Below are 26,525 nucleotides of genomic sequence, written 5' to 3'. Positions count from 1 at the left end.
GGTCTCAGAACCAGATCTTATGAGATTTTTTGATATTCTATTCACTAACCCCCACTTCTCTTGAAGGACCACATTTTCCATGAGGTATTTTTAAACTTCTTCGTCTCGATCTTTACAACCCTCAACCAGGGAACAAGCAGGAGAGAAATTATTGTTATGGATATAGCATAATTGAGAAAATACCTTAGTCCTGACTCCTGCTAGAGAATTAGCCAGATTTTCCTGTAGTGAAAGTTGAAGATTTTGACATGAGGAATAGGGCTCCAAAGGGTAAGGGTACCAATTTACAGAAGTCTGAGATAATTCCATATAAATGCAGGTTGAAAAATGATAACATGTTCACAAATGTATTTAGCCAGAAACCATTAGACTCTGTAGAGCCCTCCTTTCTAGTTCTTTCTGGTGTGGTCTTTAACCCGAGTTGGAGGGGCTGAATTTGGAAAGTCTGAATATCCCATCAATGGATATGACTATCCTTTGACCCTGAGCCTCCAATCTGTGTTTATCGTTGGTGGTGGCAGTGGTAAAAACAAGACAATTCTTCTAGAGCCCTTCATTATGATCATGGTCCAATGGACAGATAGCAATAGCTGGGTTCATCAGGCTCTGGGTCATCACTTAAGCCCTCCCTGGGCTCCACCTTGTTTTTTTTCTCCCCTCAGGATTATGAGGTACAGGAGTGCCTCAAGCAACTGATGATGTCTTTACTCCGAGCCTACAGGTTTTCCCCCATCATTCCAGACCTGAGCTTACAGGTGAGTAGGCACAGAAACTAGCCCTGAGGCCCAATGAGAATTTCCCGATGTTTCTTAGGGATAAACCAGGCTTTTGACTAGGCTAGTGCCAGGTCTATGAGGATGCAGAGATGGATAGCATTGAGTATTTTTCTGTTAAATGCTTATCTTCTATCTTAGTATCAATTCTAGGATAGAAGGAGCAGCAAAGGCTAGGCAGTTAGGGTTAAGTGACTTCCCAAGTCACACAGATAGGAAGTATTTGAGTTCGGATATGAACCAGGTCCTCCTCACTCAAGGCCTGGCATTACCTAGCTGCCCTGGCATTGAGTATTGATATCTATAGCCTGGGTTATAGTCTGGGTTATCATTCCCTCCAAATTTGAGCCCCAAATTTCTTTCCCTAATGACCTCTACTACCTTTTTCTCCACCTGCTAGCCAAACTTAGCAATAAAAATGATGATGACAGTCATAATATGTGCCAGGCACTGTGCCAAATACTTTACAATTATTATCTCATTTGATCCTCACAATAACCGTGAGAGGCAAAAGCTATTTTTACCTAGATTTTACCTAGACATATTATTACCTAGATTTTACAGATAAGGAAACTGAGACAGATAGATTTTTTTTTAATTTGAAAATTTTTAATTAATTAATTTAGAATATTTTCCCAAGGTTACATGATTCATGTTCTTTCCCTTCCCTCCTCCCACACTCCACCCCCCCCCCCCAATACAATTCTACCGGGTTTTACATTTGCACTAGAGTGAGATTTAGAGTGAGAGACAGATTTTAAAGTGACTTGCCCACAGTCACATAGCCCAAAAGTGTCTGCGGCCAGATTTGAACTTAGATCTTCCTGACTCCAGGCCTGGTTCTTTATCTACTTTACCACTTAGCAGCCCCTAATTTTATATCTTTTATTTTCTTTTGATTTCTAGATGCACTATCTTCGACTTACCATTGCCATACTGAAGCATGAGAAGTCCAGGAAGTTTCTGCTTAACAATGTCCTGTATCCTTGTTTTTTTACTCACTCATTAGATTCTTTGAGTATAAACAGTGGGAACCACCTGGGCTAAAGCCACTGAGCCACAAGCTGGGTTCATACTCTCAGGAAGCAACCTTCTTCTCTAGGTGCAAAGTTGGAGATTTGTGTTTGGATGGAAAAAGGGGAAGCAGAAGGTCAGGCTGGGTTCCTAATTGTTTTCCAAGGGTCTAGTGCCATCCTTAAAATAGGAGAGAATGAGGAGTTGCCTGGATAACAGAGTGTTATGACTAGCAGGAACTTTAGGGCATAAATCATAAAATGTCAGTGGACAAGATATCCTATGGTTGATTTATTTTTAATTTTTTGGCTTAAAAAACTGACCATTTTCATTTTGGATTTGGAGACTTATACTTTGTTTCCTCTTTTTGAGTTTTTTTCCCCCTACCGTGCATTTAAGTTACATACTGCCCCAATTAACATTGTTTAGGGATGTGTATGAGAAAATGTTGTTTAGTCTTTTAAAATTTTATTTGTTTTTCTTTAAAAATTTTTTTCATTTTAAAAATATTTCCCCATGTTTATATATTTCATTTTCTTCCCTCTTCTCCCCCCTCCTGGTTCCAATAAGCACTTCCACTGAGTTATACAAATGTTATCACTTATACCTATTTCCATATGATTAATTTTTTGCAATAGAATAATCTTTTAAAACCAAAACCCCAAATCATATATCCATTTAAACAAATGATAAGTCATTTGTTTTTTCTTCTGTTTCTACTCCCACAGTTCTTCTGATGTGGATAGCATTCTTTCTAATAAATTCCTTGGGATTGTCTTGTATTAGCAAAGTCCATTACATTGCATTGTTCCACATGTTTCACTTTCTGTGTACAATACTCTCTTGGTTCTACTCATTTCATTCTGCATCAGTTCATGGAGGTTCTTCCAGTTCATATAGAAATCCTTCAGTTTATCATTCCTTACAGCACAGTAGCATTCCCTCACCATCATATACCAAAATTTGTTCAGCCTTTCCCAATCGAGGAACAGGGACTCAGCCAGGAGTTTCCTGATGTCAGTACACATGTGTTCCATTCATTTGTTCATTCATTCAACAAATATTTATGACGTCCTTACTGTGTATATATGATAGGTGCTGAGGAAAATGAAAAATTTAGATGTTATGGTTCTTTGGAGTTTGTGGAGTTTGTGGCTGCATATAAGGATAAGACAGTGTTTCAGGATGACTTCGTTAGAAAAGAGCAGAACAAAGTGTTACCAGAAGTCAGACCTGTGCTCTGCCATCCTAGGTGGCTGCCTGCCAAGCTCTGGATCTCAGGCAGGCTAATGGAATTCTTGAAGATGGACCCTCACTTGGTTGGTCTATTTCTTGGTTGGTCTATTTAATCAATCTTTCTGCTTAGCCTCTTCCAGGGTCTCCAGCAGCCTCTGACAAAACACACACAAAAAAACATAAGTCCCATTGAGAAACTCAAAAGAACTAAACAACTTTCAGACACCATCTCTGTTTGGTTTAAACAGTGGATTAGCTCAAAGTTCTACTCAGTGGGAGAGAACATTAGTGTCATTGGTGCACTGACTTCGGGTTGTACTCTCCTGAATGTCTCTGCTCCCCTCTACCCTCCTAAGCTCTGCTTATCAGGTAGATAGCTAGTTGTAATGGATGGTTTCATTGGCACTGTGGAAAGAAATTAAGACTGGAAAAGGAGCTATAGATTGGTGGAGTGGAAGAAGGCAACAGAGTATAAATGGAAAGACTCAAGAGATAAAGATTAGAATCAGGTCTGGTCAGATCCTTAAGTGCTTTAGAAAAACATTCTTTGAATGTGAGTTTATTATTATTTGGGCAAATCTCTTAACACATACAGTACCATCTGAAATTCTTGTTTCTAGACAGTCTGCAAAATTACTGAGCACTGCTAGCTTTCTTTTCCTCCTACTCTGACACTTACTTAGAATGGGATTGTACAGAACACTCAGCCATTTTATATTTTTCTTTGTTTCCTGGATTTCTGCTTCCCATGCTGATGGCTGGCCAGCTGTTGATGACCAAATACAATCTGTAATTGCAGTCACATTCTTCCAGTTTAGTAGAATTCACCTTAACTTGAAACTCCTATGGGTATAGCTTCTAGGAGATGACCTTTGGATTACTTCTCTAACTCTTGCGTTTCTTCATTTATGAAATGGGGGTGATTAATACATGCCCTACCAGTTTCCCAGGATTACTGTGAAGATAATTAGGGAGATATAATGGCTGTGAAAACTTGTGCAAAAGTGAGTGAAGGTTTATTTGGGGAGAATGAGGAGAGTTTAGGGTTCCTGGTTGGGCAAATAGGAATCAGGACCCTATGTAACCAAATTGTAAACCACTCTGCTATCCTTTTCCATTTTATGGGTGAGTTCATCCCATTTACATTCATAGTTATGATTGCTAATTGTATGTTTCCCTCCTTATTTTCCCCGTATATCCTTCTCTCTCCTACCAGCCTTTTTTTATTCATAGATGTTTCATTTTTGATCATCACCTCCCCCATTTTGCCCTCCTCTTTGTCCTTTCCCCTTCCCCTTCTCTTATTACCCCCTCCCTCCTACTTCTCTATAGAGTAATGTAGGTTTCTATAGCTAACTGAGTATGGGTGTTATTCCCATGTTGAGGTAAATCTGAGTAAGATTCAAGCATTGCCTGCAGCTCTTCCCTATCTTCTCCACTGTATTGACTTTTATGTACCTCTTTGTGAGAATTAGTTTACCTCCTCCTATTTCTCCTTTTATCTTCTCCCCATGTGTTCCTCTCTCCTATCCCTAATTTTTTTTTCTTTTTTGGATCAGCCCATCCTATTCAGTATACTCCTTTCTTTTTATGTATATTCCTCATTGCTTCAGTAGTGATAAAGTTCTTAATTACTTTAGGTATATTCAGTTCTTTAACTACCTTAAGTATTTCAAATATATCATAAATATCTTAAGCATCTCAAGTGTTACCTTCCCAGGTACGAATATACTTAATTCAAGCTTATTGAATCCCTTAAGTTTTCACTTTATAAGTCTTTTCATTCTTCTCCCGAGTGTCATATTTGCTCACTGAATTTTCTTTTTAGCTCTGGTTTTTTGGTAGGAAAGTCTGGAAGTCCTCTACTTCCTTAAATATCAATTTTTCCCCTTAAGTATGCTCAGTTTTGCTGGGTATGTAATTCTTGCCTTTTTGAATATCATAATCCATGCCTTCTGGTCCTTTATTTTTAGAAGATGCTAGGTCCTGTGTAATCCTGACTATGGGTCCATGAGATTTGGATTATTTCCTTCTGGCTCCTTGTAGTACTTTTTCCTTGGCCTGGGAGTTCTAGAATTTGACTATAATAGCATTGGGATATTTTGGGGTCTCTTTCAGGAGATGATTGGTAGATTCTTTCAATTTCTATTTTTTCTTCTTTTTCAAGGATATCAGGGTAGTTTTTCCTGATGATTTCTTGTAATGTGGTATATAGGCTCTCTCTCTCTTTTTTTAATCATGGCTTTCAAGTATTCTGATGATTCATAGATTATTTCTCCTGGAGCAGGTCAGTTGTTTTTTTAGTAAGGTATTTCAGATTTTCTTCAGTTTCTTCATTCTTTTGATTTTGTTTTCTTGTTTCCTTATGTCTTATGGATTCATTAGCTTCTATTTACCCAATTATTTCTTCCTTGAGTTTTTATGTTTCTTTTTCCATTTGGCTAATCCTATTTAAGAAGGTATTTTCTTTAGCTTTTTTGTTCACTTTTCTTTTTGTTTTCATTTCCATTTGGTTTATTCTGGTCTTTAGGGAATTGTTTTCTTCAGTGTATTTTGTGCCTCCATTTCCTTTTGGCCTAATTCTAGTTTTTAGGGAGTTGATTTCTTCAGTGAATTTCCCCCCAGGTATTGAGTCTATCAATTCTCTTGTTATTTTATTCAACTTCTATTCAAGTTCTTCCAGGGGTTCTTTTGGGGCTTGATATCCTTTCACATTTTTCTTTGAGGTTTCATGTGTTTCCTTGTTACCATCTTATGAGTTCATATTTTGATCTTCTCTGTCACTAAAGTAACTTTCTAAAGTCAGGTTTTTTCCTTTGCTTTTGCTCATTTTTCTGGCTATATATATATGTATACATATATATATATATATACATGTGTGTATATATATATATATATATATATATATATATGAGAGAGAGAGAGAGAGAGAGAGAGAGAGAGAGAGAGAGAGAGAGAGAGAGAGAGAGAGAGAGAGTTCCATTTTCTTATCTACTTGTTGAGGTTCTTCTCAGTTCCTAGGGTAGAGGGTATACTGTTCCATGCTTGTAGAGTGCTCTTCTCTGATGCTTAGGGAAATCCCAGCTGCTTTTGTTTTGTGTATGTGTCTGTTGAGGGGGTAGCCCTGTTGGCTTGCTGGGAGGAGGCTTGCAGCTGTTTTTTCCAACTAAATTCAGCTTTTGGTACTATCAGTTCCCCTGTTGTCTTTTGGGTTGGGTTCTGCTACTTAGCTCTGCAGCTTTATTGCTATGGGCCATATAGAAGTACACTGAACTCATGCCCACCCTGCCCTCACTACCTGTGGTGAGTGACTTAGGCTGGATTGATCCCTGTCCTGCCACTTTGCTGCCTCAGGCTACATGGAAATTTGTTGTTCTCATGTCTGTGCTGCCTTTGCTACCCTTCCTAAGTGGATTAGGCTGAACTGATCCCCCTTTCTTCCCCCTCTCTGCCTCAGGCCACATGGAAGTACATTGGTCTTGTGCCCTCTCTCCATTTAATGCCCAGGCCAAGTGACTTAGACTGGGTTTCTTCCCATTCTGCTGCTTCATTGCCTCTGACTGCATAGTGATATGTTGGGCTTATCTGATTTCTACCAGTTCCCACAAATACCGTGCCCCCCTGGGTTTCTCTTCTTACCCCACTGGGATGTGTTCCTCCTGCTTTCCTTTGTTTTGAGGCAATTTATTTCCTTTTTTTAAACATATGGAGAGTTCAGGCTGTAGTTTCTGATTATCCTATCAGATTATTGCCCATTAAGACTTAAAGTGGGACCCTTCTCAAGTATTTAAATATGATCAGGGAACTCTCGAGTCTGGATGACCTCTTTAAACCCAAAAGAATAAAGCTGGAATGCATAGAGTTCAGATACTCTGACAAGCCAAGAGAGAAAAATTGTTTTTTAATTTAAGGTAGTCCTCTGTGTCTCTAAGTTCATATGATGTTTGGCCTGCTCAGAGCAGTTGTGGGTGGGATGGAGGAAATGGGAGGAGCCAATGTTGTTGGGGCTGAGCTTGGAGAGTTGCCATATACTCCACATTCAGACTGCATAAGACTCCGGCCTTAGCCTTAGCCATCCTTCTTACAGCTTCGATGTGCTCCGCTCTGTGGTTTTCTTCTACATCAAGAGTCCATTGCGAGTGGAGGAGGCTGGGCTTCAGGAACTCATCCCCACCACGTGGTGGCCCAATCGCTTCAGCAAAGAGGTAGATAGTTGCTTTCCCACTGCCCCTTGGTCAGAGTTAGATGTGCTCCTAACTGGACAGCAGAGCCCTCTGTGGCCAAATGGGGATCTTGTGAGAGTATGTCACAGAAATAGCTACAGAGAGAATCCTGGCCCCCACCACCCTCCGAGCCAGCCAGAGATTCTAGGGCCTAAACTTCTTCTGTCTTCTAGCCAGCCAGTAGGGTTTAAAAGTGAAGATTTCCCACAGAGCCCCAGACCACTATGGGGGAGGGGCACTGAGAAGAGTCCATTTTCTTTAAGAGGTGGGAAAGGAAGTCATATCTTTCCCCAGTCCTCTGTCAGGGGAACTGGAAAGGAGTGGAGGAGATTTTTAAGTCACAAAACCTTCAATAATTGGGGGGTACAACGTGGAGGGCCACTTTTAGTCCCTTGTCTCCCGTCTTAATTTCAGAGATTCCCCTAACCAAGAGGGAGAAGGGAAGGGTGCTGCTCTGTCAGCCAAGGTTCTAACCCTGTCAGTTTTCTGCTATTGTGTATAGAACATTAAACAGACAGTATTTTCGACTAAATCCAGGTGGCCTTTTTAGGAGAAGATCATGACAGAAATGCTATTTATTCTCTGTCTATGTGCAGGAGAAGGGTGTCTCAGACTGTGTTTATAGAACAGACACACCAGGGGGATATCATGATGTCCATACGGAGCTTTGCTAGGTCTGAGCCAAGCTCTCTGACCAGTCAAATACAGAATTTTCAAGCTTTGCCCTGAATGAGGTCTCATATGTCTTCCTTGGCCAGTTCTATGGATCTTGTATCCAGCCCTGGAACTAGGAGCCTGCTGCCCCACTGGGGAGAAGGTTCCCAGTACAACTGATGTCCCTAACTTGGTTATATTTCAGGAAAGAGACAGTCCAGTCACAGAACTTTAGGGCACCATTACAGCAGAGGCATGAAGGCCTCTGGGTTCCTTGCTTCACCTGGAGGGATCTTGTTTGGCTGCTACCTCCTTACCTGCCCTCACTTAGCTCTTAGTCATTGATGGTGGCCCTCTCATTCCTTACTTCAGGGTAAGGAGATGAAGGAGGTGAAGGAAGAGAGTTCTGACGAGCGGCTGAGACGGCGAGCATATGAGAGAGGTTGCCAAAGGCTCAAGAAACGAATCGAAGGTCTGGCTGCTACCTCCTTTTTCTTTCCTGATGGAAGATGCTAGAGGAACTCCAGGGGACACCACCCTTTGGGAGGGACTTTTTACCTCTTCCTTTATCTCCTTTTCCCCCATCTCCATAGTCCTGTCCCCACCTGTAGCATCCTTCCCATCAGGAATCTGGGAGCTGGGGAGTGTTTCTGGACTTGTGCCCAGCAGGGTTAGCTTGACTACTTTAGGAGGGGTGGGGAGTCTTCTGCTGCCAGTGCCCTCTGTTCTGCCTGGGACTTGACTTAGGCCATCTGGACCAATGGTCTCTTTGACCTTTTTAGTGGTGGAAGATCTCCAGGTTCAGATCCTGAAATTGCTGTTGAATAATAAAGATCATAATGGGGTAAGTGGGCTTGCACGAGGGAGAATATCAGCACTGGGAAGGACTCTGGGGCAAAGAGTATAAAATATCTGTAACTTTAGTACCAGGATGGGAAGACATAAGTTCATACATCTTGGTAGAGATAAAACCCAGAAGTTATTCAAGGAGCAGCCTAACAGCTGTATATGGGATATGCAATTGGGCCCAAGTTTGTAGGAAGGAACACCTCATATATTTCTGGGGTTGGGTAAGTGGTAAGTGGGCTGGAAGGCTGGAGACCATCGATTCCCCTTCCCTGGCTGCTTCTTGCTGCCAGTCCAGCTTTGCTTCTCTCCCAGGGTGAAGCTTCCAGGTACATTTTCCTGAACAAGTTTCGAAAGTTCCTGCAAGAGAATGCCAGCAGTCGAGGGGTGAGTGGTTTGTTCAGGAGCAGGGATCTCTGTGGGAGGGCCCTCCCATTCTTAGGTCAGGCTCTGGTAACCAGCCAAAAGACATTTTGGGCAGCTCTGGCTATTACCTGGGCCTAGAAGAGACATGCCTGGCACAGAACTGGTTCCCTGGGGACACTGAAGAGGCTAAAGGGTGAGAGATACCAGGGTTTGACTTTGCTGTTAAATGTGGCCAACAGAGACTTCATAAATCAAATTTTTTATACACACTGAAATTTGCAAAATGCTTTCCTTGCATCCCAAGATAGGCAGTACAAGTGTTATTATCCTCTTTATTAATGAGGAAACCAAGGGTCAAGGAGTTTAAGATGATTTACTCAAAGTAACACGGTAAATGGTAAAGTTGAGATTCAAATACAGTGTCCCCTGACTCAGGACCGATTCTCATTCCACTTTACCCTCCATAGGCTTGAGAACTAGCTAACTGCCCTCCTTGTCTCTCCTTCCCTGCTTTCCTCTTCCCTACTCATTCCTTCCTTCCTCTTCTGTGTCCTTCTTAGGAGGCCATTGTCAGAAGAGAAAGTAGTTCATGGATTGCCCTAGACCTAGAGTAGGAAATTTTTAAAATTCATAACTTAATAAATAAAATGAGCATTTCTCTATAGAAAGTGGAAAAGAAAAAGAAAATTGTACCTAACACTGTGAATCTCTATTATGTAGAGACTGCTTTTCCTTTTAAGTATATAATAAATTCAACATGTAATTTTCAAAGCTGTTCTGCTTGTCTGTGTTTCCTTCTGGCCTGGAAGGGACCTCAGAGATCATCTAGTACAATCTCATTTTACAAATAAAGAAACTGAGTCTCTGGATTGCATAGGAAGTTAGGGACAGAAATCATCTGACTTCAGTCTTCTTGCTTCCTCCTACCCCATGCTGCTTCTGATTGCAGAGCAGAGCTGAGTTTTAAAGGGAGAGGCCTGCAGTGGGCAGCAGCCCTTCTTCTTCCCAAGAGTCTTGTGGCCTGGTCACCAACTGGGGGTTTGTGAACTTGAAGTCCAGGACCCAGAGACCTGCACTTAGGCAGGAGCTAGGCTTTAGGGGGATATTAGAATTCTAATTGTGAACTAGAAGTCACAGTCCTCATCTGAGGTCCAGAGATGGTAGTGATTTGCCCATGCTCATGGAGCTAATAAAGAAGCATGATTTGGGGATAGAGAGCCAGCCTTGGAGCCAGGATGGCCAGGGTTCAAGTCCTGTCTCATATACACACTGGACGAGTTAGTCATTTACCTGCTCAGTGCTCTAAGCTCTGAATGCTTTAGTGGCCTTTAAGACTCTAAGTTACAGGGAAAGTGGCCAGCAGTGTTGGTAGAGAGACTTATCTCACCAGGGAGGGACTCATACTAGAAATCAGAGCCCTAGTCCCTCTCCCTGTCCCTAATAAGTGGCACAACTGGTATTCAGTCCCATGTGATCCAGTCTGGGGACAGCTCTTTCCAACATTCCTTGCTTCTGGGCACTCCTGGTTTTAGCCTTGTTTTGATGGCCTGTCGTGCAAATTAGGGATGAAACTGGACTTGGGGTCCAGACAGACTTGCGATTAAATCCTACTCTTGAAACTTACACAGCTTTCTAATCATGGTCAAAATGAACCCGTTTCTTCATCTGAACAATGGAAATAATAATACCAATAGGAACCTTAATAAAGTTGTCATGAGTATTAAAAAAAATAACATTGTGTAAAGTACTTTGTAAACATCAAAGCACTACAAAAAAGTCAGCAATTATGATCATTATAAATTAGGGTGAGGTCATGCTCCCTGCCCTAGGATAAGTCCTGTTGGTCTGGTCTTTGTGCGGCAGGAGGCACTCTTTGATGACATCATCAGGAGCTTCCCCCTGGGCCCTGCCTACTTTGTGCCACATTAGTGGGAGAGACCCAGATGGGAACTAGCTTTTTGTTTGCCATGCAAATCTGTACCACAAAAGCTTCATTCTTCCTTTGGAATCTGGGTTATTATTATTAATATTCTGGGTACAAATTAGAATGTCTCACTTTTGGGATAATCTAGGTGAGTTGGGTTGAATCATTCTGATCTTAAGGTAATAGGAATATCCTGTGCACCTGTACAATGTAGTGTAAGAAACATTTATTAGGTGCCTGCTGTGTATTAAATACAATTTATTTCTTAGTGTTAAGAGAGATCAAGTATAGATAATACATGGTCCTTATCTTCATGAAATTTATAACATAGTAGGGGGATAAGAAAAAAACAGCCATAATATGCAATAATACATTTTAAAAACACCCTTATTTTCTGTCTTAGTAACAACTCTAAGTCAGAAAGGCAAGGTCTAAACAAATAGAGTTAAATGACTTGCTTAGGGTCACACAGCTAAAAAATGTCTGAGGCTAGATTTGAACTTGGGTCCTCCCAACTCCAGGTCTAGCTGTTACACTGTGCCACCTAGCTGCCCCAATAATCCATGTAAAATGCTTTAGAAGAGGGTAAACAAAATTCTATGTAAGGTCCATGGGAGGATGGTCATAAGCAGCCAGGGTGAAGATGGAGTTAACAGAAGGTTTTTCTAGAATAGGTAGCATTTGAATATATCTTCAGAAATCAGGTAGGAATTAAATGGTTAAGAGGAAGAGGAAGGGAGGGTGGGCATTCTTGGCATGAGGAGAGTACATTGTGCACTCAGGGACAGAGTAGTCTAGTTTCACTGGACTATAAAAAGCTTTGAGGGGAATTATATAAATTATAACTAAAAAGATATTGGGGGAAGAGAAACATTTAAAGAACTATAGGATTTGGTCATTCAATGGGTGGAGCCTCCCAACACACTAGGCCTTCAGGCTAAGAACGAGTCTGGGATTAAAAGAATGAGTTACTGAGCTTGATCCAGAAAGCCCATATGGGCAAATCCCAAATGTTACTTGTGTGTATATTTTCAGTGGCTCAGTAGGGCAGATAGGGAAGTTTAGGACTAATCTGAGATAGGGTAGATTTATTTTATAGGAATTTTGAATTACCACCCTGTTTCTTCATCTATACAATGGGAATAATAATTTTGTAGTTGTTCATTTATTTTAGTCATCTCTGACTCTGTGACCTCATTTGGAATTTTCTTGGCATGAATCCTAGAATACTTTGCCATTTCCTTCTCGAGCTCATTTGACAGATGAACTGAAGCAAACAAGGTTAAGAGACTTGCCCAGGATCACCCAGCTAGTATGTGTCTGAGGCCAAATTTGAAGTCAGGAAAATCTGTCTTCCTGACTTCAGGCCTGGCACTCTTTACCCACTGTGCTGCGTAGCTGCCAAGGATTAATAATAACTGTTGTTTTCTAAATCTATATATTTTCCTCCCCTGTAAATAAACGCTGGAGAATATCTTTGGGGGTTTAATGTTGATAGAGATCAATAAACATTAATTGCCTATAACATGCCAAGCACTGTGCTAGGTGCTGGGGATTAAGATAAAAACAACATGAGGAGGTTACATTCTATCAGGGAAAACAATGTGCACATGTATAAATAAATAAGAAAAGAATTAGAAAGGAAATGCTAAGAAAAGGAACCCGGAAATACTGGGAGTGGGACAGGTTCTATGCACCAAGCTTCTGAACCAGGGAGCCAAGAAGCCCCAGGTGGTTTGAGACCTGGTTGAGATTTCAGGGATCAGGGAAATTTAATAAGAGAATTTAAGTGTAAAAGCTATGGTGTCAAAGGCAAAGTCCCCTGGACTGGTTCTAAACAGAGGAATGAGTGTCTTGGGAAGCTAACTGTGGGTCAGATCCTGGCATCCTTCACACCCTGACATATTACTTCTCTTCCAGGCCTGTTCTTTCCTACTTGTGGCAGGGTCTCCATGAGAGTAGATCTTTATCTCACTCAGCTCCAGGGCAGGGCTTTATCATTCCTGCTATTTCCTTTTGCCCTTTGGCCATGCCAATAGGAGGGGCTCTCTGGGTACAGACAGGACCAGCCTTAATATTGCTGCCCACCTGGCCACACAGGTCTTGGGAGAGATAGGCAGCTTGTGAGAAGTGTCTTACTGAAGAATTTAGGATTGCTGAGAGAGGGGAGCATGTTAGCCAGAGCTGCTCTTGTGAAACACTAGAACTGGTAGCAAGCTATTTTCTTCTCTGCTTCCCTTTAGAACCTGACCGTTCTCTGCCCGCCGGAGTACATGGTATGTTTCCTGCATCGCCTGATCACGGCTTTGAGATACTACTGGGATGAATACAAAGCTTCAAATGCAACAGCAGCATATAGTGAAGGTAAGCTGACAGGGAGCTTGAACCTTCTGAACCAAGTTGTGTTGTAGAACCACTGAGAGTTATTTTTCCTGGGTAATAGTCAGATAATCTAGATTCTGCACCTGGCACTTGTTTTTTTTTTTTTAACCCTTACCATCTGTCTTAGAATCAATACTGTGTATTGGTTCCAAGGGAGAAGAGCAGTGAGGGAGGAATAGGCAATGGGAGTTAGGTGACTTTCCCAGGGTCACATAGCTAGTAAACATCTTCAGTCAAATTTGAACCCAGGATCTCCTGTCTCCAGGCCTGGCCCTCTATCCACTGAGTCGCCTAGCTGCCTGTAAGACCTGGCTACCTATAAACTGAGTCACTGAGTTTAGTGCCCTTTTTCAGATCCATTTGAGACTTTCAGAGCCTTTTCCTCTTTCCCTCTGATCCGCCTGATCCCTCAGATGGAGGGTCATCAAGTGAGGATCTTCAAAGAAAAGGGACAGGCTGAGGACTAAGCAGCAGCATTTATTGCTTTAATTTCCCAGATTGCCAATGACCCTCCATCTCCATCAGGCTTCTTCTTTTTCACTTTTTCTGGTACTGTGCTGTGTCCCTTTCCTAGCCTCTCAGTTGGCATATGCTTGGATAGGGTACATTAAATTTAATTGTCTGGGGCAGCTAGGTGACTCATTGGATTGAGAACCAGGCCTCAGATACTTCCTGGCCTATTTTGCCTAGCTCTTACCACTCTTCTGCCTTAGAACTATTACATAGTATTGATTCTAAGACAAAAGATAAGAATTTTTTAAAAATTTAATTGTCTGATCCTAAGGGTTAGGAAGTGACCTTTGAGGGGCAGGATGGAAAGCAGAAGAAAAGTAGCCCTTTGTGCCTTCTAAATTCAGTTCAGCAAACATTTATTCAAATAAGTACTGAATTGTTGCTTTTTTGATTATCTAGATTTTTATTTTTCCAGGTCATTACATTGAGTATAATTTCATGTTGTTTACAGTAACACTTCATAGGCCCATGGTGAGTAGAGAGGACTGTTTTGCCCAGAGTGGTCAGATTTTCTGGTTCAGTAGAAAGAACTCTAGATTTGGAGAAGAGGATGTGTTTGAGTCCCAGACCTGCTGTTTACTATAAGGGCAAGCTAATGTGCCTCTCTGTCCTTAGTTCTCTAAGTATTTCTTAACTTTTTTTATGTCATCGTCCTCTTTGGCCGACTTCTGAAGCTGATGGTCCCCTTTTCAGAAGAATATTTTTAAATGCATAATTACAAAGGAAACCAATTATGCTAAAACATAATTCTCTTTCTCCTCTCCCCTCACCTTCCCTCCTTTCCTCTCTCTTCCTCTCTATCTCCCCTACTCCACAAACACACAGAACAAAACAAAAAAGTTCTAAAACTCTAAATTAAGAATTTCTTAACTGCATGATCCCCAAGGGTCCTTCTAAGTCAAAATTCTACGAACCTATGACCTCTCAATTCTGTTGTCCAAGAACTCACACACTTGGCCCTGCTCACACTCTGAGGTTGAATGTTATCTGTCATCTCTGCAGTAATGAATAGAATATAGTTCCCTCTGTGAGAATTTAACACTATTCTGTACCCTTTTCTTTGGCACCCCAAGATTAAGTTTGGATTTTTTAAAAAGGTGAGTTTGGAATTAAGTTTGAAGTCACTCTCTGATTGGGTTAATTTGTAACTTGCCCCTACCCTCTGCCTGAATCAAGAGAGTGAATAAAAGGGTGCAGCTGTGTGGCCCAGTGGATTGAGAGCCAGGCCCAGAGACCGGAGGTCTTGGGTTCAAATCTAGCCTCATATACTTCCTAACTGTGTGACCCTAATCAAGCCACTTAACCCCCATTGCCTAGCCCTTACCACTCTTCTGCCTTGAAACCAATACCCAGTACTGATTATAAGATAGAAGTAAGGGCTTAAAAAAATAATAAAAAAAATAGTGGAGGAGGAGAGGAGTAAACATGCTGGGAGCCACACTAGAGATCTGCATATCTCAAATCTGCAAGACCCATCTCTTTCCCAGAGTGAGGTCAGAGCCCTTCAATTGGAGACACTTTGAAAGGAATGTCACTAAGAGCATAAATTTGAGTCATGAGAGGAAGTGGGAGCTTTTTTTTTTTCTGGAAATTCAGAGGGAAAAGGCCATTGTAGGTCTTTGTGCTTCACTCTTAGCTCAGCTCTTGGAGAAGACTTATTAAGGGAATGATCAGCACCACATGGCTAGAGGCCCTTTTCTTTCTCTGGCCTGCTTTTTATTATTTAATAAATATTTATAATATAAGAAAGTCTCCAGAGAATTTTCATCTTAACACCCCCAATATGTCAATTCTTCTGTTAATTCAGCAAATATTTATATATTTATAAAAATGTCAGAGATGAAAGGGACCTTAGAGAGCTTCTAGGCCAACCTCTTCATTTTATAGAGCAGAAAACTGGCCCAGAGAAACCAAGGCCATAGAAAGAGTGAACTGCAGAGTTGTCAGTACAAGAACCCAGGTCTCCTCCTGACTTCTGGTTGGATGCTATGCTATATCATGCTGTAGCCGCTTGGTATAGCTTAAAACACAGTTACAGGCTATCTCCTCACACTTTCTCAAATGTCTTTTTTTTTTAACTCTTATTTTCTGTCCTAGTAACAACCCTAAGACAGAAGGGCAAGGGTTAGACAAATAGGAATAAGAGACTTGCCCAGAGTCACACAGCTAAGAAGTATCTGAGACTGGATTTGAATCCAGGTGCTCCTAACTCTAGGTCTGGTGCTCTAGTGCACTGAGCTACCTAGCTGCCCTTTTTAATCATATTACTTCCATTTCGGAGCCCTGTAATCACTAAAATTCTGTCACTTTGTAAATTGTAGTTAGTGATCATCAGCTTTTAACATTCTCTTCTCAATGGCTCTTGCTCTTAATTGCTTTTATTCCTAAAGTCTCCATGCTTATACCCAGAGTTTGCTACTGTTGTGGCCATTTGAGGCCTCTGAGGTAAATAAAGACTTCTCACTATTCTTCCCTCCAATAGGACCCTCTTGGCTTCCCAAGAAATACAGTAACATAGATTTTCTTGAATGAAATAGAGGGTCTATTTCACTACCATTACTAGGTCTGCTTGGGGTCTGCTCTTCCTGGTCTCTCTTAAGGATTAGAAAGTACTTCTCAGTGACTTACTTGCTGCTTTTATTCTAAAAGCTGCCCAAAAAAGCTAGGAAATATTTCCTAACAATTATAGAGATATCCCAAAGTGGAGTGAGTTGTCTTGTGAGGTAGTAAGTTCCCCATTAGCTTAAATCTTTCTGTAGAGGTCAGATATGCCTTTCTTGAGAATGTAGTAGAGATCTTTATAAAGGTACAAGTTGGAGTAGTTGCCCTTCGAGGTCCCTTTTTGCTATGAGGTTCTGTTAAAGCATAATGTCCACTGGAAGTAGTTTTTATTGCTGGCAGACCAGGGGAAAAAAACAAAATTATTTTGGAGGGTATATTTCTGGGGTCAAATTTGTGCCTAATAAAAGAGCCCTCCTGGGATTATATATTCTCTAACCTCCTCTTCTTAGTTAGAGTTTGCTTCTAGTTGCAGTCCTAAATTACCCTAAACACTCAGGTATTCTTTTTGGGTGTCTCTCACCCTAACCTCAGATTACTCCCACCATCTACCTCTTCTTCTCCTACTCACATATTCCTGAATGGAGTTGGAAGAAGTCTCACAACCTTTATAAATTAAACTATAAATTAATGTTATATAACTTCAACTGGACCTCTCACTGTAGCGAGTCAATTCTTTTATTTCTCCCTAATTAATTCCCTATCATACTCCCCACAGCACTTATTCTAAACTTTCTCTTCTGTCCTGAATTATTTGATACCACCACCTCCTCTTTCTCCTTTTCCTTCTCCTTGCTCAGTTGAGGATGTTGCCTCATAATTTACTGAGAAAATTGAGGTCATTTACTGAGAGCTCCTTCTTCCTCCCCCTTTCTTTTAGAACTCCTTAGTATCTTTCATGTCCTTTTTTCCTTAAGCCTCTGATTATGAGATGGCTGTTCTCTGCAAGTTTTTTATGTATGCCCTTGCCCTCTGTCTCTGTCTCTCTCCCCTTCCCTCTCTCCTTCCCTCCATACTTCTCCTCACCTCCATCTTCCCTCCCTTCTCTTTTTCTCCCCTAGCTGTTGATTTTTTTTTCCTGTTATGCTCAGGTCTTCCTGATCCTTAAAAAAACTTTCACCAGATCATACCATCCCCTCAATTTATTTCTCTTCCTTTGCTCAGGCAAACTCTTACTAAAAAAGCTATTCACACTCATTGCTTCCATTTCTCCTCCCCTCACTCATTCCTTGGCTCTTTGCAGTCTAGCTTTTGACCTCATCACTCAACTGAAACTTTTTCTAAAGTTACCAATGACTTTTTAAAAAAATCCATACCTTATAGCTTAGAATCAGCACTGTGTATTATATAAGGGCTAGGCGGTGGGGGTTAAGTGATTTGCCCAAAGTCACATAGCCAGGAAGTGTCCGAGGTCATATTTGAATGCAGGACCTCCTATTTTAAGACCTGGCTCTCAATCCACTGAGCCACCTAGCTCTCCCCAACAATCGTTTGTTTCCCAAACCTGTCAGTCTTTTCTCAGTCCCAGTTCTTGCCTTTTTTGCAACACTGAATGTTGTTAACCATCCTCTGTCTTCTCTGGGTTTTCCTGGCAATTGTTTCCTGCCTCTACTTTTGCCTCTGACCACTCCCCCTCATTCTCCTTTGCTACCTCATCACATATCAGATGACCTCTAACTGTAGGTTTTCCCAAAGGCTCTGTTCTGGGCCTCTTCCCTTTTCTCTGTCTTTTCTTTCTCTTGGTGACTCTCTCAGTTCCCATGAATTTTTTTTATCTCTAAGTGGATGACTCACCATCAGGGAGGTTGCACTGGTTCTAATCCTGGCTCTGCTGCCGACTGCCTACTTAATTTTAGGCAGCTCCTTTAACCTCTCTTGATTTCCTAGTCCTCATCTGCAAAATGAGTGGTTGGTATAGATGACCTCTGAGATCTGGAGATCTATAATTTTATGTTATTTTATATCCACCCTCTGTCTTCTCCTGAGTTCCATTTCAATGTCACCTGCTGCCTCGGAGACCTCACCCAGCTTTTGACCCTACCCTTCCCACTAGCATTGTTCAAACAAAACACAGCAGATATTTTACTTATGGAAATGACTCACTTGGCCTGGGTCCAGAGAAGGCATTAAAAACACCACTTTTATAAAGAAAATGTTAAAAAGATGAACTTAACAATGAAGGATTTGGGGAGCAGTATTTACCTTCAGGCAATGCTTGTGTAAATTAAATGGTTTTTATGTGTATGTAAAATAAAAGACTCCTAGAGAATTCCACAACATTACCTGAATTGGACTTTTCTTTCCTCTGTGATCAGTGTCACTTCTGAGTAATCTACTGCTTGAAATAAATTGAGTGTAGGATTTGGGAACTAAGAAGTGGGTTCAGATCCTCCTTCACACTTACTAGTTGAGTGACCTGTGTAAGTCAGGGAATCTCTCTGAGTCTGAAAAGGCTAGATCAACTCTTGGGTATCCTCTAGCTGTGATCCTATCAATCAAGCAGTAAACACTTATGAAGGGCCTACTATGGGCCAGACACTGGGCTAAGCCCTGGGAATATAAAAAGAAGCAAAAGACAGCTCCTAGTTTCAAGAAGATTACAGTCTAATTGGGGGGGGGGGGGAGACAACAGGTGAACAAGCTTAAGACAGGATAAATAGGAAGTACTCAAAGAAGGGAAGACACTAGAATTAAGAGGACCTAGAGATAAGACTTTAATTGGGACTTAAAGGAAGTGGGGGAGGTTAGTAGTCAGAGTAGAAGGGAAAAAACATTCCAAACCTGGAAGACAGCCAGAGAAAATACCCAGAGTCAACAGATGGAGTTTCTTGTTTATGGAACACCCAGAAGACAGACCAGTGTCACTGGATCAGAGAGAATTTAGTTCAGAGTGAGGTTAAGAGGCATGTAGGAGGAAGCTAGGTTATAAAGGGCTTTGAATGCTGAACAGCATTTTGTATTTGCTTCTGGAGACAACTGGGAGCCACTGGAGTTTATTGAGGGAGGAGGGAGTGACATGATTTGACCTTGCTTTAGGAATATCACTTTAGTGGCTAAGAATAGATTGGAGTGAGGAGAGACTTGAGGCAGGCAGATCCTGAGCAACTATTGCAGTAATCCAAGCCTGAGGTGATCAGGGTCTGCATCAGGATGGTCTCAGTGACCAAGGAGAGAAGGGACCATACTCAAGAGATGCTGCAGAGGTGAAATCCACAGGCATCAGCAACAGTTTGGATATGGGTGGTGAGAAATAATGAGAATAGAATGACTCATAGTCTGGGAGTCTGAGGGACTGGGAGGTCTTGCTTTCTCCAGCAATTCGGAAGGTGGGAAGGGGGAGGTTTAAGGAGAAGATAATGAGTTTTTTGTTTTGAACATATTGAATTTAAGATGTCCATTGAGCATGCAGTTCAAGAGTCTACAATGTAGTTGGAGGGGCAAAATTGAAAATCAGCAGAGAGATTAGCACAGGCAGGAAAGAGATAGATTTAGGAATCATCAGCATAGAGATGGTCATTAAATCTGTGGGATCTGATGAGGTCACCAACTGAAGTAGTTTAGAGGGAGAAGAGAAGATGGCTCTGGACAGAACCCTGAGGGACACCTCTGGTTAAGGGGCATATCTGGAGGAGGAGGCAGTAAAGGAGACAGAGAAGAAAGAGTCAGATAGGAGGAAAACTAGGAATGAGTGATGGCCTGAAAATCTAGAGAGAAGAGAATATCAAGGAGGAGAGGGTGATTGGTAATGTTAAAGACTGCAGGATTGAGAAGTTTCAAATTCAGCATGTTCAAAATAGAACTCTGTCTTTTCCCCCAAACTTGCCCCTCTTACAAACTTACGTCTTGCTACAAATGCATTACCATTTCCCCAGTCACCCAGGTTCATAGCCTTGGTGTTATCTTTGACTCTTCATTCTTCCTTATCTCACATATCCAGTCACTTACCAGATCTTCTCTTTTCTTTTTCCACATTACCTGAATTGGACTCTTCTTCTCACCCAGTCACCACCTTAGTTCCAGCCCAAAGCATTTTAATTCAGATCTAATCATGTTACTCAATCAGCTCCAATTGATTCCCTATTACTTCTAGGATAAAATTTAACCCTTCTGTTTTAGAAGCCCCTTACAACTTTTAGAGCCCCTTACAACCTGGCCTCAACTTATCTCTTTAGCCTCAATGAACATTCTTCCCCCTCCCACAATCTTCCGTCCATCCAAACTGTTTTTCTGCCTGTTCCTCAGATCCAGCCCTCTATCCTCTCCCTGCCTTTGTAGAACTATTCTCCAGGCCCATAGAATCCCTCACTTCCTTCAAGGCAGAGCCCAGATTCTAATAGAGCCTTATCTCTCTAACCTACCTGGCACATAATTAGCTTGTATTTCCTTGCATTTAGTCTCTTCATATTTATTTTATAAAGTCAGTGTAATTTTTAGCTTTAATAACTTTAAATTGCACCGAGACTTTCAGAAGATTCATCATATTTGTACATAAATACATATGTGCATATATTTTATATATGCATACACACATATACTTATTTTCTCCTTTTAGAATGAAAGACCCTTAAGAATAGGCATTGTTCCATGATTTGTATTTCTATATCCCCAGCACCTAGCTGGGGTGTGTGCCTAGTGCATAGTAGGTACTTTATCAACGCATGTTGATTGATTGTATTCCCCATTCTGTGGCAAAGAGGATCCTAGCTTTAGAGCTCAAAGTTTCCATTTTATTGATGAGGAAACTGAGGCATGGAAAGTTTAGGTGACTTGCTGAAAAGTACGGAGATTATATATGGCAAAGCCAGGATCTGAACTCAGGGCTTCTGATACAGATCTAGCACCCTTTCCACTAGCCTGTATTAATTCCCCTAATGATAAAGCCAATAGAGAACTAAGGAGTCCTGGAGTAGAGCCCTGGAGTTCTCTCTTCCTTTGTATGAATGTAGAAACTCATATATCAGGATGACTTTCAAAATCTTTCCTTGCTAGCCTGAGAAAGGATATCCAAATTCTCTCTTGACAAGATACTCTTGCTCTTTCTACAGAAGCCTACGTCCCCCCACAACTCTTCTATAATGGGAAAGTGGATTACTTTGATCTACAGCGACTGGGGGGCCTCCTGTCTCATCTTAAGAAAACCCTCAAAGGTATGTTTGTCTGAGGTCTTATAGGGCACATCTGAGCAGGCAAGGCCCACCAGAGCCTTGGAGCCTTGGAGACAGCATGGATTCTTCAAGAACTAGTCATACCACACCAACCTCATTTCCTTCTTTTGACAGTACTGCTTTGGAGATCAGGAGAATCCTATAGACATTGTCAAACCCATTACTGAATTTCAGGCATAGTTTGTCATGCTTGTGAGCAAGCTGGAGACATGTAGAAAGGATAGCATGGTTTTAAAATTGATTTGGGTGCATCACCCCAAAGAGAGTTTGTGAAGCAATCATGACTACGAAGAGGTAGTCTCCAGTGGAGTAATCCAAGGCTCTGACATTTGCTATTCCATTCACTTTTCTTAGTAACATCAATGAAGGCATAACAAACATGATTATCAAATTTTTGAGCGATATTAAATTAGGAAAGGACTTCTGAGTCATGTGAGTAACAAGATGGTAGACTAGACATTTCCTCTGATCCCTATGATTTCTCAGACCTTTCTAAAACAGAAATCATGCACCAAAGCCATAAACTGGGAAGGATAACCAGTGTTTGAATGAAAACCCAGAAAGATTTCAACAGGCCAGCATAATACTCTGAATAGAAGATGACAGAATTTCCTGGTAAATTGAAAGTCCTGTACTTGGGCTAAAATCCCCACCCATACAACTTCAAGGCAAGGGAGACATGGTTTGACAACAATTCAGTGAAAAGGACCCAGGGGTTTTTGTGGTTGTAACCTCAGTATGCATCAGTGGTGTAGCATGACAGCCAAAAATAAATACTATACTATCTGAGACTGTGTTAAGAGGCCTGATCTCTAAAATCCAGATGATGATAGGCCCTGGTCTGGGGGATTGTGTTCCATTCAGGGTCCCACACTTATGAAGGATGTTGATAAACTAGAGTGTGGCCAGAAGAAGGTGGTTAGTGCCGTGTGTGGATTAGTTGAAGAGATGGAGAATGTTTAACCTAGAGAAAATTTAGGGAGAACATATTTACTAAGAAAAACACCCTAATAAATAGAGTTATCCAAAAGTTAGATGGGCTTCTTTGTGAAGTAGTGAATTTCCCATTACTGGAGGTCTTCAGGTAGCATCTTTGTGACCACTTTTTGGAAATTCCATAGCAGAGATTCCTATTCAGATAGTCATTGATTGGATGACCTCTGAGGTCTCCTTCAGCACTGTAATCCTGGTCTTTGGTGTGGTGTGCAAGGGCAGAGGAAGGAGAGAGAGTTTAAATTCCGGAGGGGCCTATGACTGTAAATGGTAAATTGGTGGAGTGTAACCTACAGGAGTGTAGCCTTCAGTAGAGTCCAGAAAAAGAAGAGGTAATTAATTTATGCAGAGTGAATCTTCCTGGCTTTTTAGGTCAGGCTTCACATGCAGACTTATAGTTGGTCCTTCTAAGGGAAGTCCTTAAAGGACAAAATCTAAAGCCAGACACCCATAGTTCTGAATGCTGCATGTGGATGTGCCAGCTTCATGGCCCCTGGTTTCCCCCAGGCTCCTATGTTCCTGATTCCCAGACTACTTTTCACACTCTGCCCATGTTGTACAGGCCCCTTTGCAGCAGAGGGAGCCAGAGAATCTTGTTTAGTCTACAGATTGGGAGTGGAATGTGTTTCCTGATTGAGGTTTCTTGGTGGCAAGGATACTCTGCATTTGTATGGGCTTTTAATTCTTTTTTAAGAAACATCTGTTATCTCATTAGGTCTTCTCAACATTCTCAGGAGTCAGGCAAAACAGTCCAGTTCAACAAATCTGCATAGGCTCAGCAGTTAGTGCCTGGGCTTTGAAGATAACCTGGCCAATAAGCCCTCTCTCTGCCCTTGGGCTCGCAGGAGCCAGGGCCCTGGGCAGAATGGAGGCACCAAAGACACACAGCTGGGTAATGGTAAACTCAGGCCAGCCCCAGACTCTCCTTATGCCCAGGCTTTTGCTCTTTCTGCTATATCTCTGGGCACTAAGTCCCTACTGTGTTGCAGGTCATTTTTGCTCTCTTTTCATATGCTTATTCACATAAATGTTGTTGCACCCCACCCTGTCACCCCTCAGAATACAAGTACTGCTTTATTTTAAACCCTGTCCATCTCCAGACCTGAACTCTATCCACTGAGCCACCTAGCTGCCCCTAGGGACTATTTTCTATTGTGTTTGTACCCCAATGCCTAGACTAGTGCCAGGCACATAGGAAGTGCTTTATAAATGGTTTGATTTGAATTGCTCAGCTGGGGGAAGTCTGTAGAGTTTAGAGAAGACTCTCCTTGCTCTGGTGAAGCTTATGATCTATTGGGGGTAATACACAAACATAGATAGCTGGAGCTGTAACACACTGCTAGTAATATAAGATAAGGACATTAGAGAGGCACAAACAAAAGTATTCTCAGTCACTTGCTTCCCTTTAAATGCAGCCTTTTTTTTTTCTTGCTGGTTGGGCATTAGAAGAAACTCTGTACCTCTCCCAGTGCTCTAAGTCAGTGTGGCTCAGGCCGACCTCCTGAGGAGGCTGCTACACCCTCTGGGAACCTTGGACAGCTCTCCCAGAGCTCTGTGTACCACAGAACCAGTGCCAGGCTTTGCTGCCCACCATCCCAAAGGCAGAGCCCAACCCCCATCCCCATGCCCTTTCTCCCAGATGACCTGGCATCAAAGGCAAACATCTTGATCGACCCTTCAGAGCTGCAAGCCATCACCATGGATGACCTTGATGAGGATGAGGAGTCAGCTACATCAACTGCACAGGTGACCCTTCCCTAAGAACTTTTTCTTACCTTCTCTTTGGGCCTCTCACATCCCCTTGGCTTTACCCCCAAAGTATTTTTCTATTCTAGGTATCTTAGGTCACCTACAAGTAGACTTCTCCCAGGCATCCCAATTTGGACTCCCAGAGCAGGGGCTTAGATGCAGAGCAACTCTTGTGCAGATGACATCACTCCCACCCCTGCTTTGGGGTACAAAGTATCCCTTCTGAATGTCTCCTCTTCCTTATGCTCAGACCTAGGGAATTCTTGAAGACTCACATGAAAACAGAACTTACTTGGCCTTCTTCCTTTAGATTAGCATTCATTCTCTCCCATTTGTTTCCCACAGAACAAGAATGCTACCTTACAGTTATACAGAGTTTAATTGTTTATAAAACATATCTGTAGCAATTATCTTCTTTTATCTTTTCACCGTTCCTATTGGGTATGCAGGTCAGGGCACTCATTTTATTCATTCAACAAGCACCCAATAAATTCTTGCTGTGCAGGATGCAGGAGATAGTGTCAAGTTCTCCTGGTTCTTGCCTTCATAACTAAATTGGAAGATAAGGCTCAGAAAGATGATTTGTCTAAGATTTTACCTCCTTATAAGTGCTAAGGCTGGTGAGAACACATGTCTTCTCCTAGTTTATTTAGTGTTCTTTCTGATCCTTAAGCACCACAGTTACCTCACTGACTTGAGACTTTTAGTCAAGTTCTGCCTGGTGGTTATTTGTGGGGAAGGGGACACAGAAATACTGGAAGGCCTCAGTGTGTGATTGGTCTCTCTTCTTCCTCAGCGCCCTGTGGCTGCTCTAGCTATTGGAGGGGCCCTGGCCAGGCCCAGTTGGCTCAGCTCCCCAACACTGAGCCGAGCCAACCGCTTTCTCAGCACAGCAGCTGTGAGCCTCATGAACCCCCGGAGGCCTTTGGGCACCATGGAAAAAGTGAAAATCCGAACGCTGAACGTGGAGCAGAGAACAGAGGAGGATAGTATGTAATGGGACTTAGGGGCTGCTCTGAGTAACTGCTGGACAGTCCAAGTCAGCAGGATTCAGCAGACATCTTTTAAAGGTCTACTAAGTACTTACCCTTGGGAATACACAACTGGAAATTAGACAATCCATTCTTTAAATGAGTTTGTAATCTTTTGGTGCTGTTCTACATGAATAAGTATATATAATACAAGGTAAGGTATGCTAGAGCAAAGAAGAGATATAGAGAAAGGTAGAAGGAAGTTTCAGATGTGAAGAATCACTTTCTTTTTTTCTTTAAACCCTTACCTTCCATCTTAGAATCAATACTGTGTATTGGTTCTAAGACATAAGAGAAGTAAGGGTTAGGCAGTAAGGATTAAGTGACTTGCCCAGGGTCACACAGCTAGGAAGTGTCTGAGGCCAGAGTTGAACTTGGGACCTCCTGTCTCTAGGCCTGGCTCTCAATCCACTGAGCCACCTGGGAGCCTCTAAGATTCACTTTCAGTTGTGAGGATCAAGGAAGATAATTTATTTGAGCCTTGGAGGGAGAATAGGTTCAATAGAGGGAGGTTAGGAAGTAGCTTGTTTTAAGCATATTCAGGGGACAGCCTCTGTGAATGCCTCAACAGGAGGAGATGGCATACTATATTTAGGGAACAGTGAGGGGGTCTAGTGTTCTAAACTATAGAATTCTTGAAGGATAGTGGAGTAAAATAAGGCTCCAAAGGTTGGTTGGAATCCAAGAGTCTTATTATATGCCAGGCTCAAGCATTGATTTTTGTTTTGATGTTTTTTTTTATCTTGTAGGAATTCACAGAAGGTTTGTGAATAGTGGAGTGACATAGTTGAATTTATACTAGAAAACTTATTTTGGAAGCTATGCAAAGGAAAAGACCATAGAGTGCCGAGATTAGAAGTGGATAAGAACTGGTGTGACAGCAAAGGACATTAATTGGGAAAATTCCCCTATACCCAGGATGGCAGATCCCATTGTGGTTATGGTCCCTGCTCAAAAGAGGGTTTGGAGTTTGACAGAACCAGTCTCAAAGGACCCCGATGACTCTTACTAAGATCTAACCTTTTCCTCCGGAAGGAAGAGTTCTGTTGTCCAGATATCAGGGAATATGGCCTGCCAGTTAGATACCTTTGTTTCTT

The 26,525-nt window shown here is 41.8% G+C and overlaps 1 protein-coding gene across 6 annotated transcripts in view; it reads left to right on the top strand.

Annotated features, from left to right (window-relative positions):
- The window catches only part of RNF123 (ring finger protein 123), a 155,352-nt gene that overhangs the window by 60,862 nt on the left and 67,965 nt on the right, over positions 1-26,525 (top strand). For all 6 annotated transcript variants that reach the window (XM_056805050.1, XM_056805049.1, XM_056805051.1 and 3 more), the window contains 10 exons: positions 663-755; positions 1,680-1,753; positions 7,111-7,228; positions 8,273-8,372; positions 8,683-8,744; positions 9,062-9,133; positions 13,280-13,400; positions 21,536-21,637; positions 24,288-24,394; positions 25,194-25,386. In XM_056805050.1, the coding sequence (XP_056661028.1) occupies positions 663-755; positions 1,680-1,753; positions 7,111-7,228; positions 8,273-8,372; positions 8,683-8,744; positions 9,062-9,133; positions 13,280-13,400; positions 21,536-21,637; positions 24,288-24,394; positions 25,194-25,386 (1,042 nt within the window). The remainder of the gene's footprint in view (positions 1-662; positions 756-1,679; positions 1,754-7,110; positions 7,229-8,272; positions 8,373-8,682; positions 8,745-9,061; positions 9,134-13,279; positions 13,401-21,535; positions 21,638-24,287; positions 24,395-25,193; positions 25,387-26,525) is intronic.

Source organism: Monodelphis domestica, chromosome 7 (genome assembly GCF_027887165.1).
Source record: "Monodelphis domestica isolate mMonDom1 chromosome 7, mMonDom1.pri, whole genome shotgun sequence".
NCBI classification, from domain to species: Eukaryota; Metazoa; Chordata; class Mammalia; order Didelphimorphia; family Didelphidae; genus Monodelphis; species Monodelphis domestica.
The sequence above is the reverse complement of the archived record's forward strand: the minus strand, read 5'-3'. Positions and strand labels throughout refer to the sequence as shown.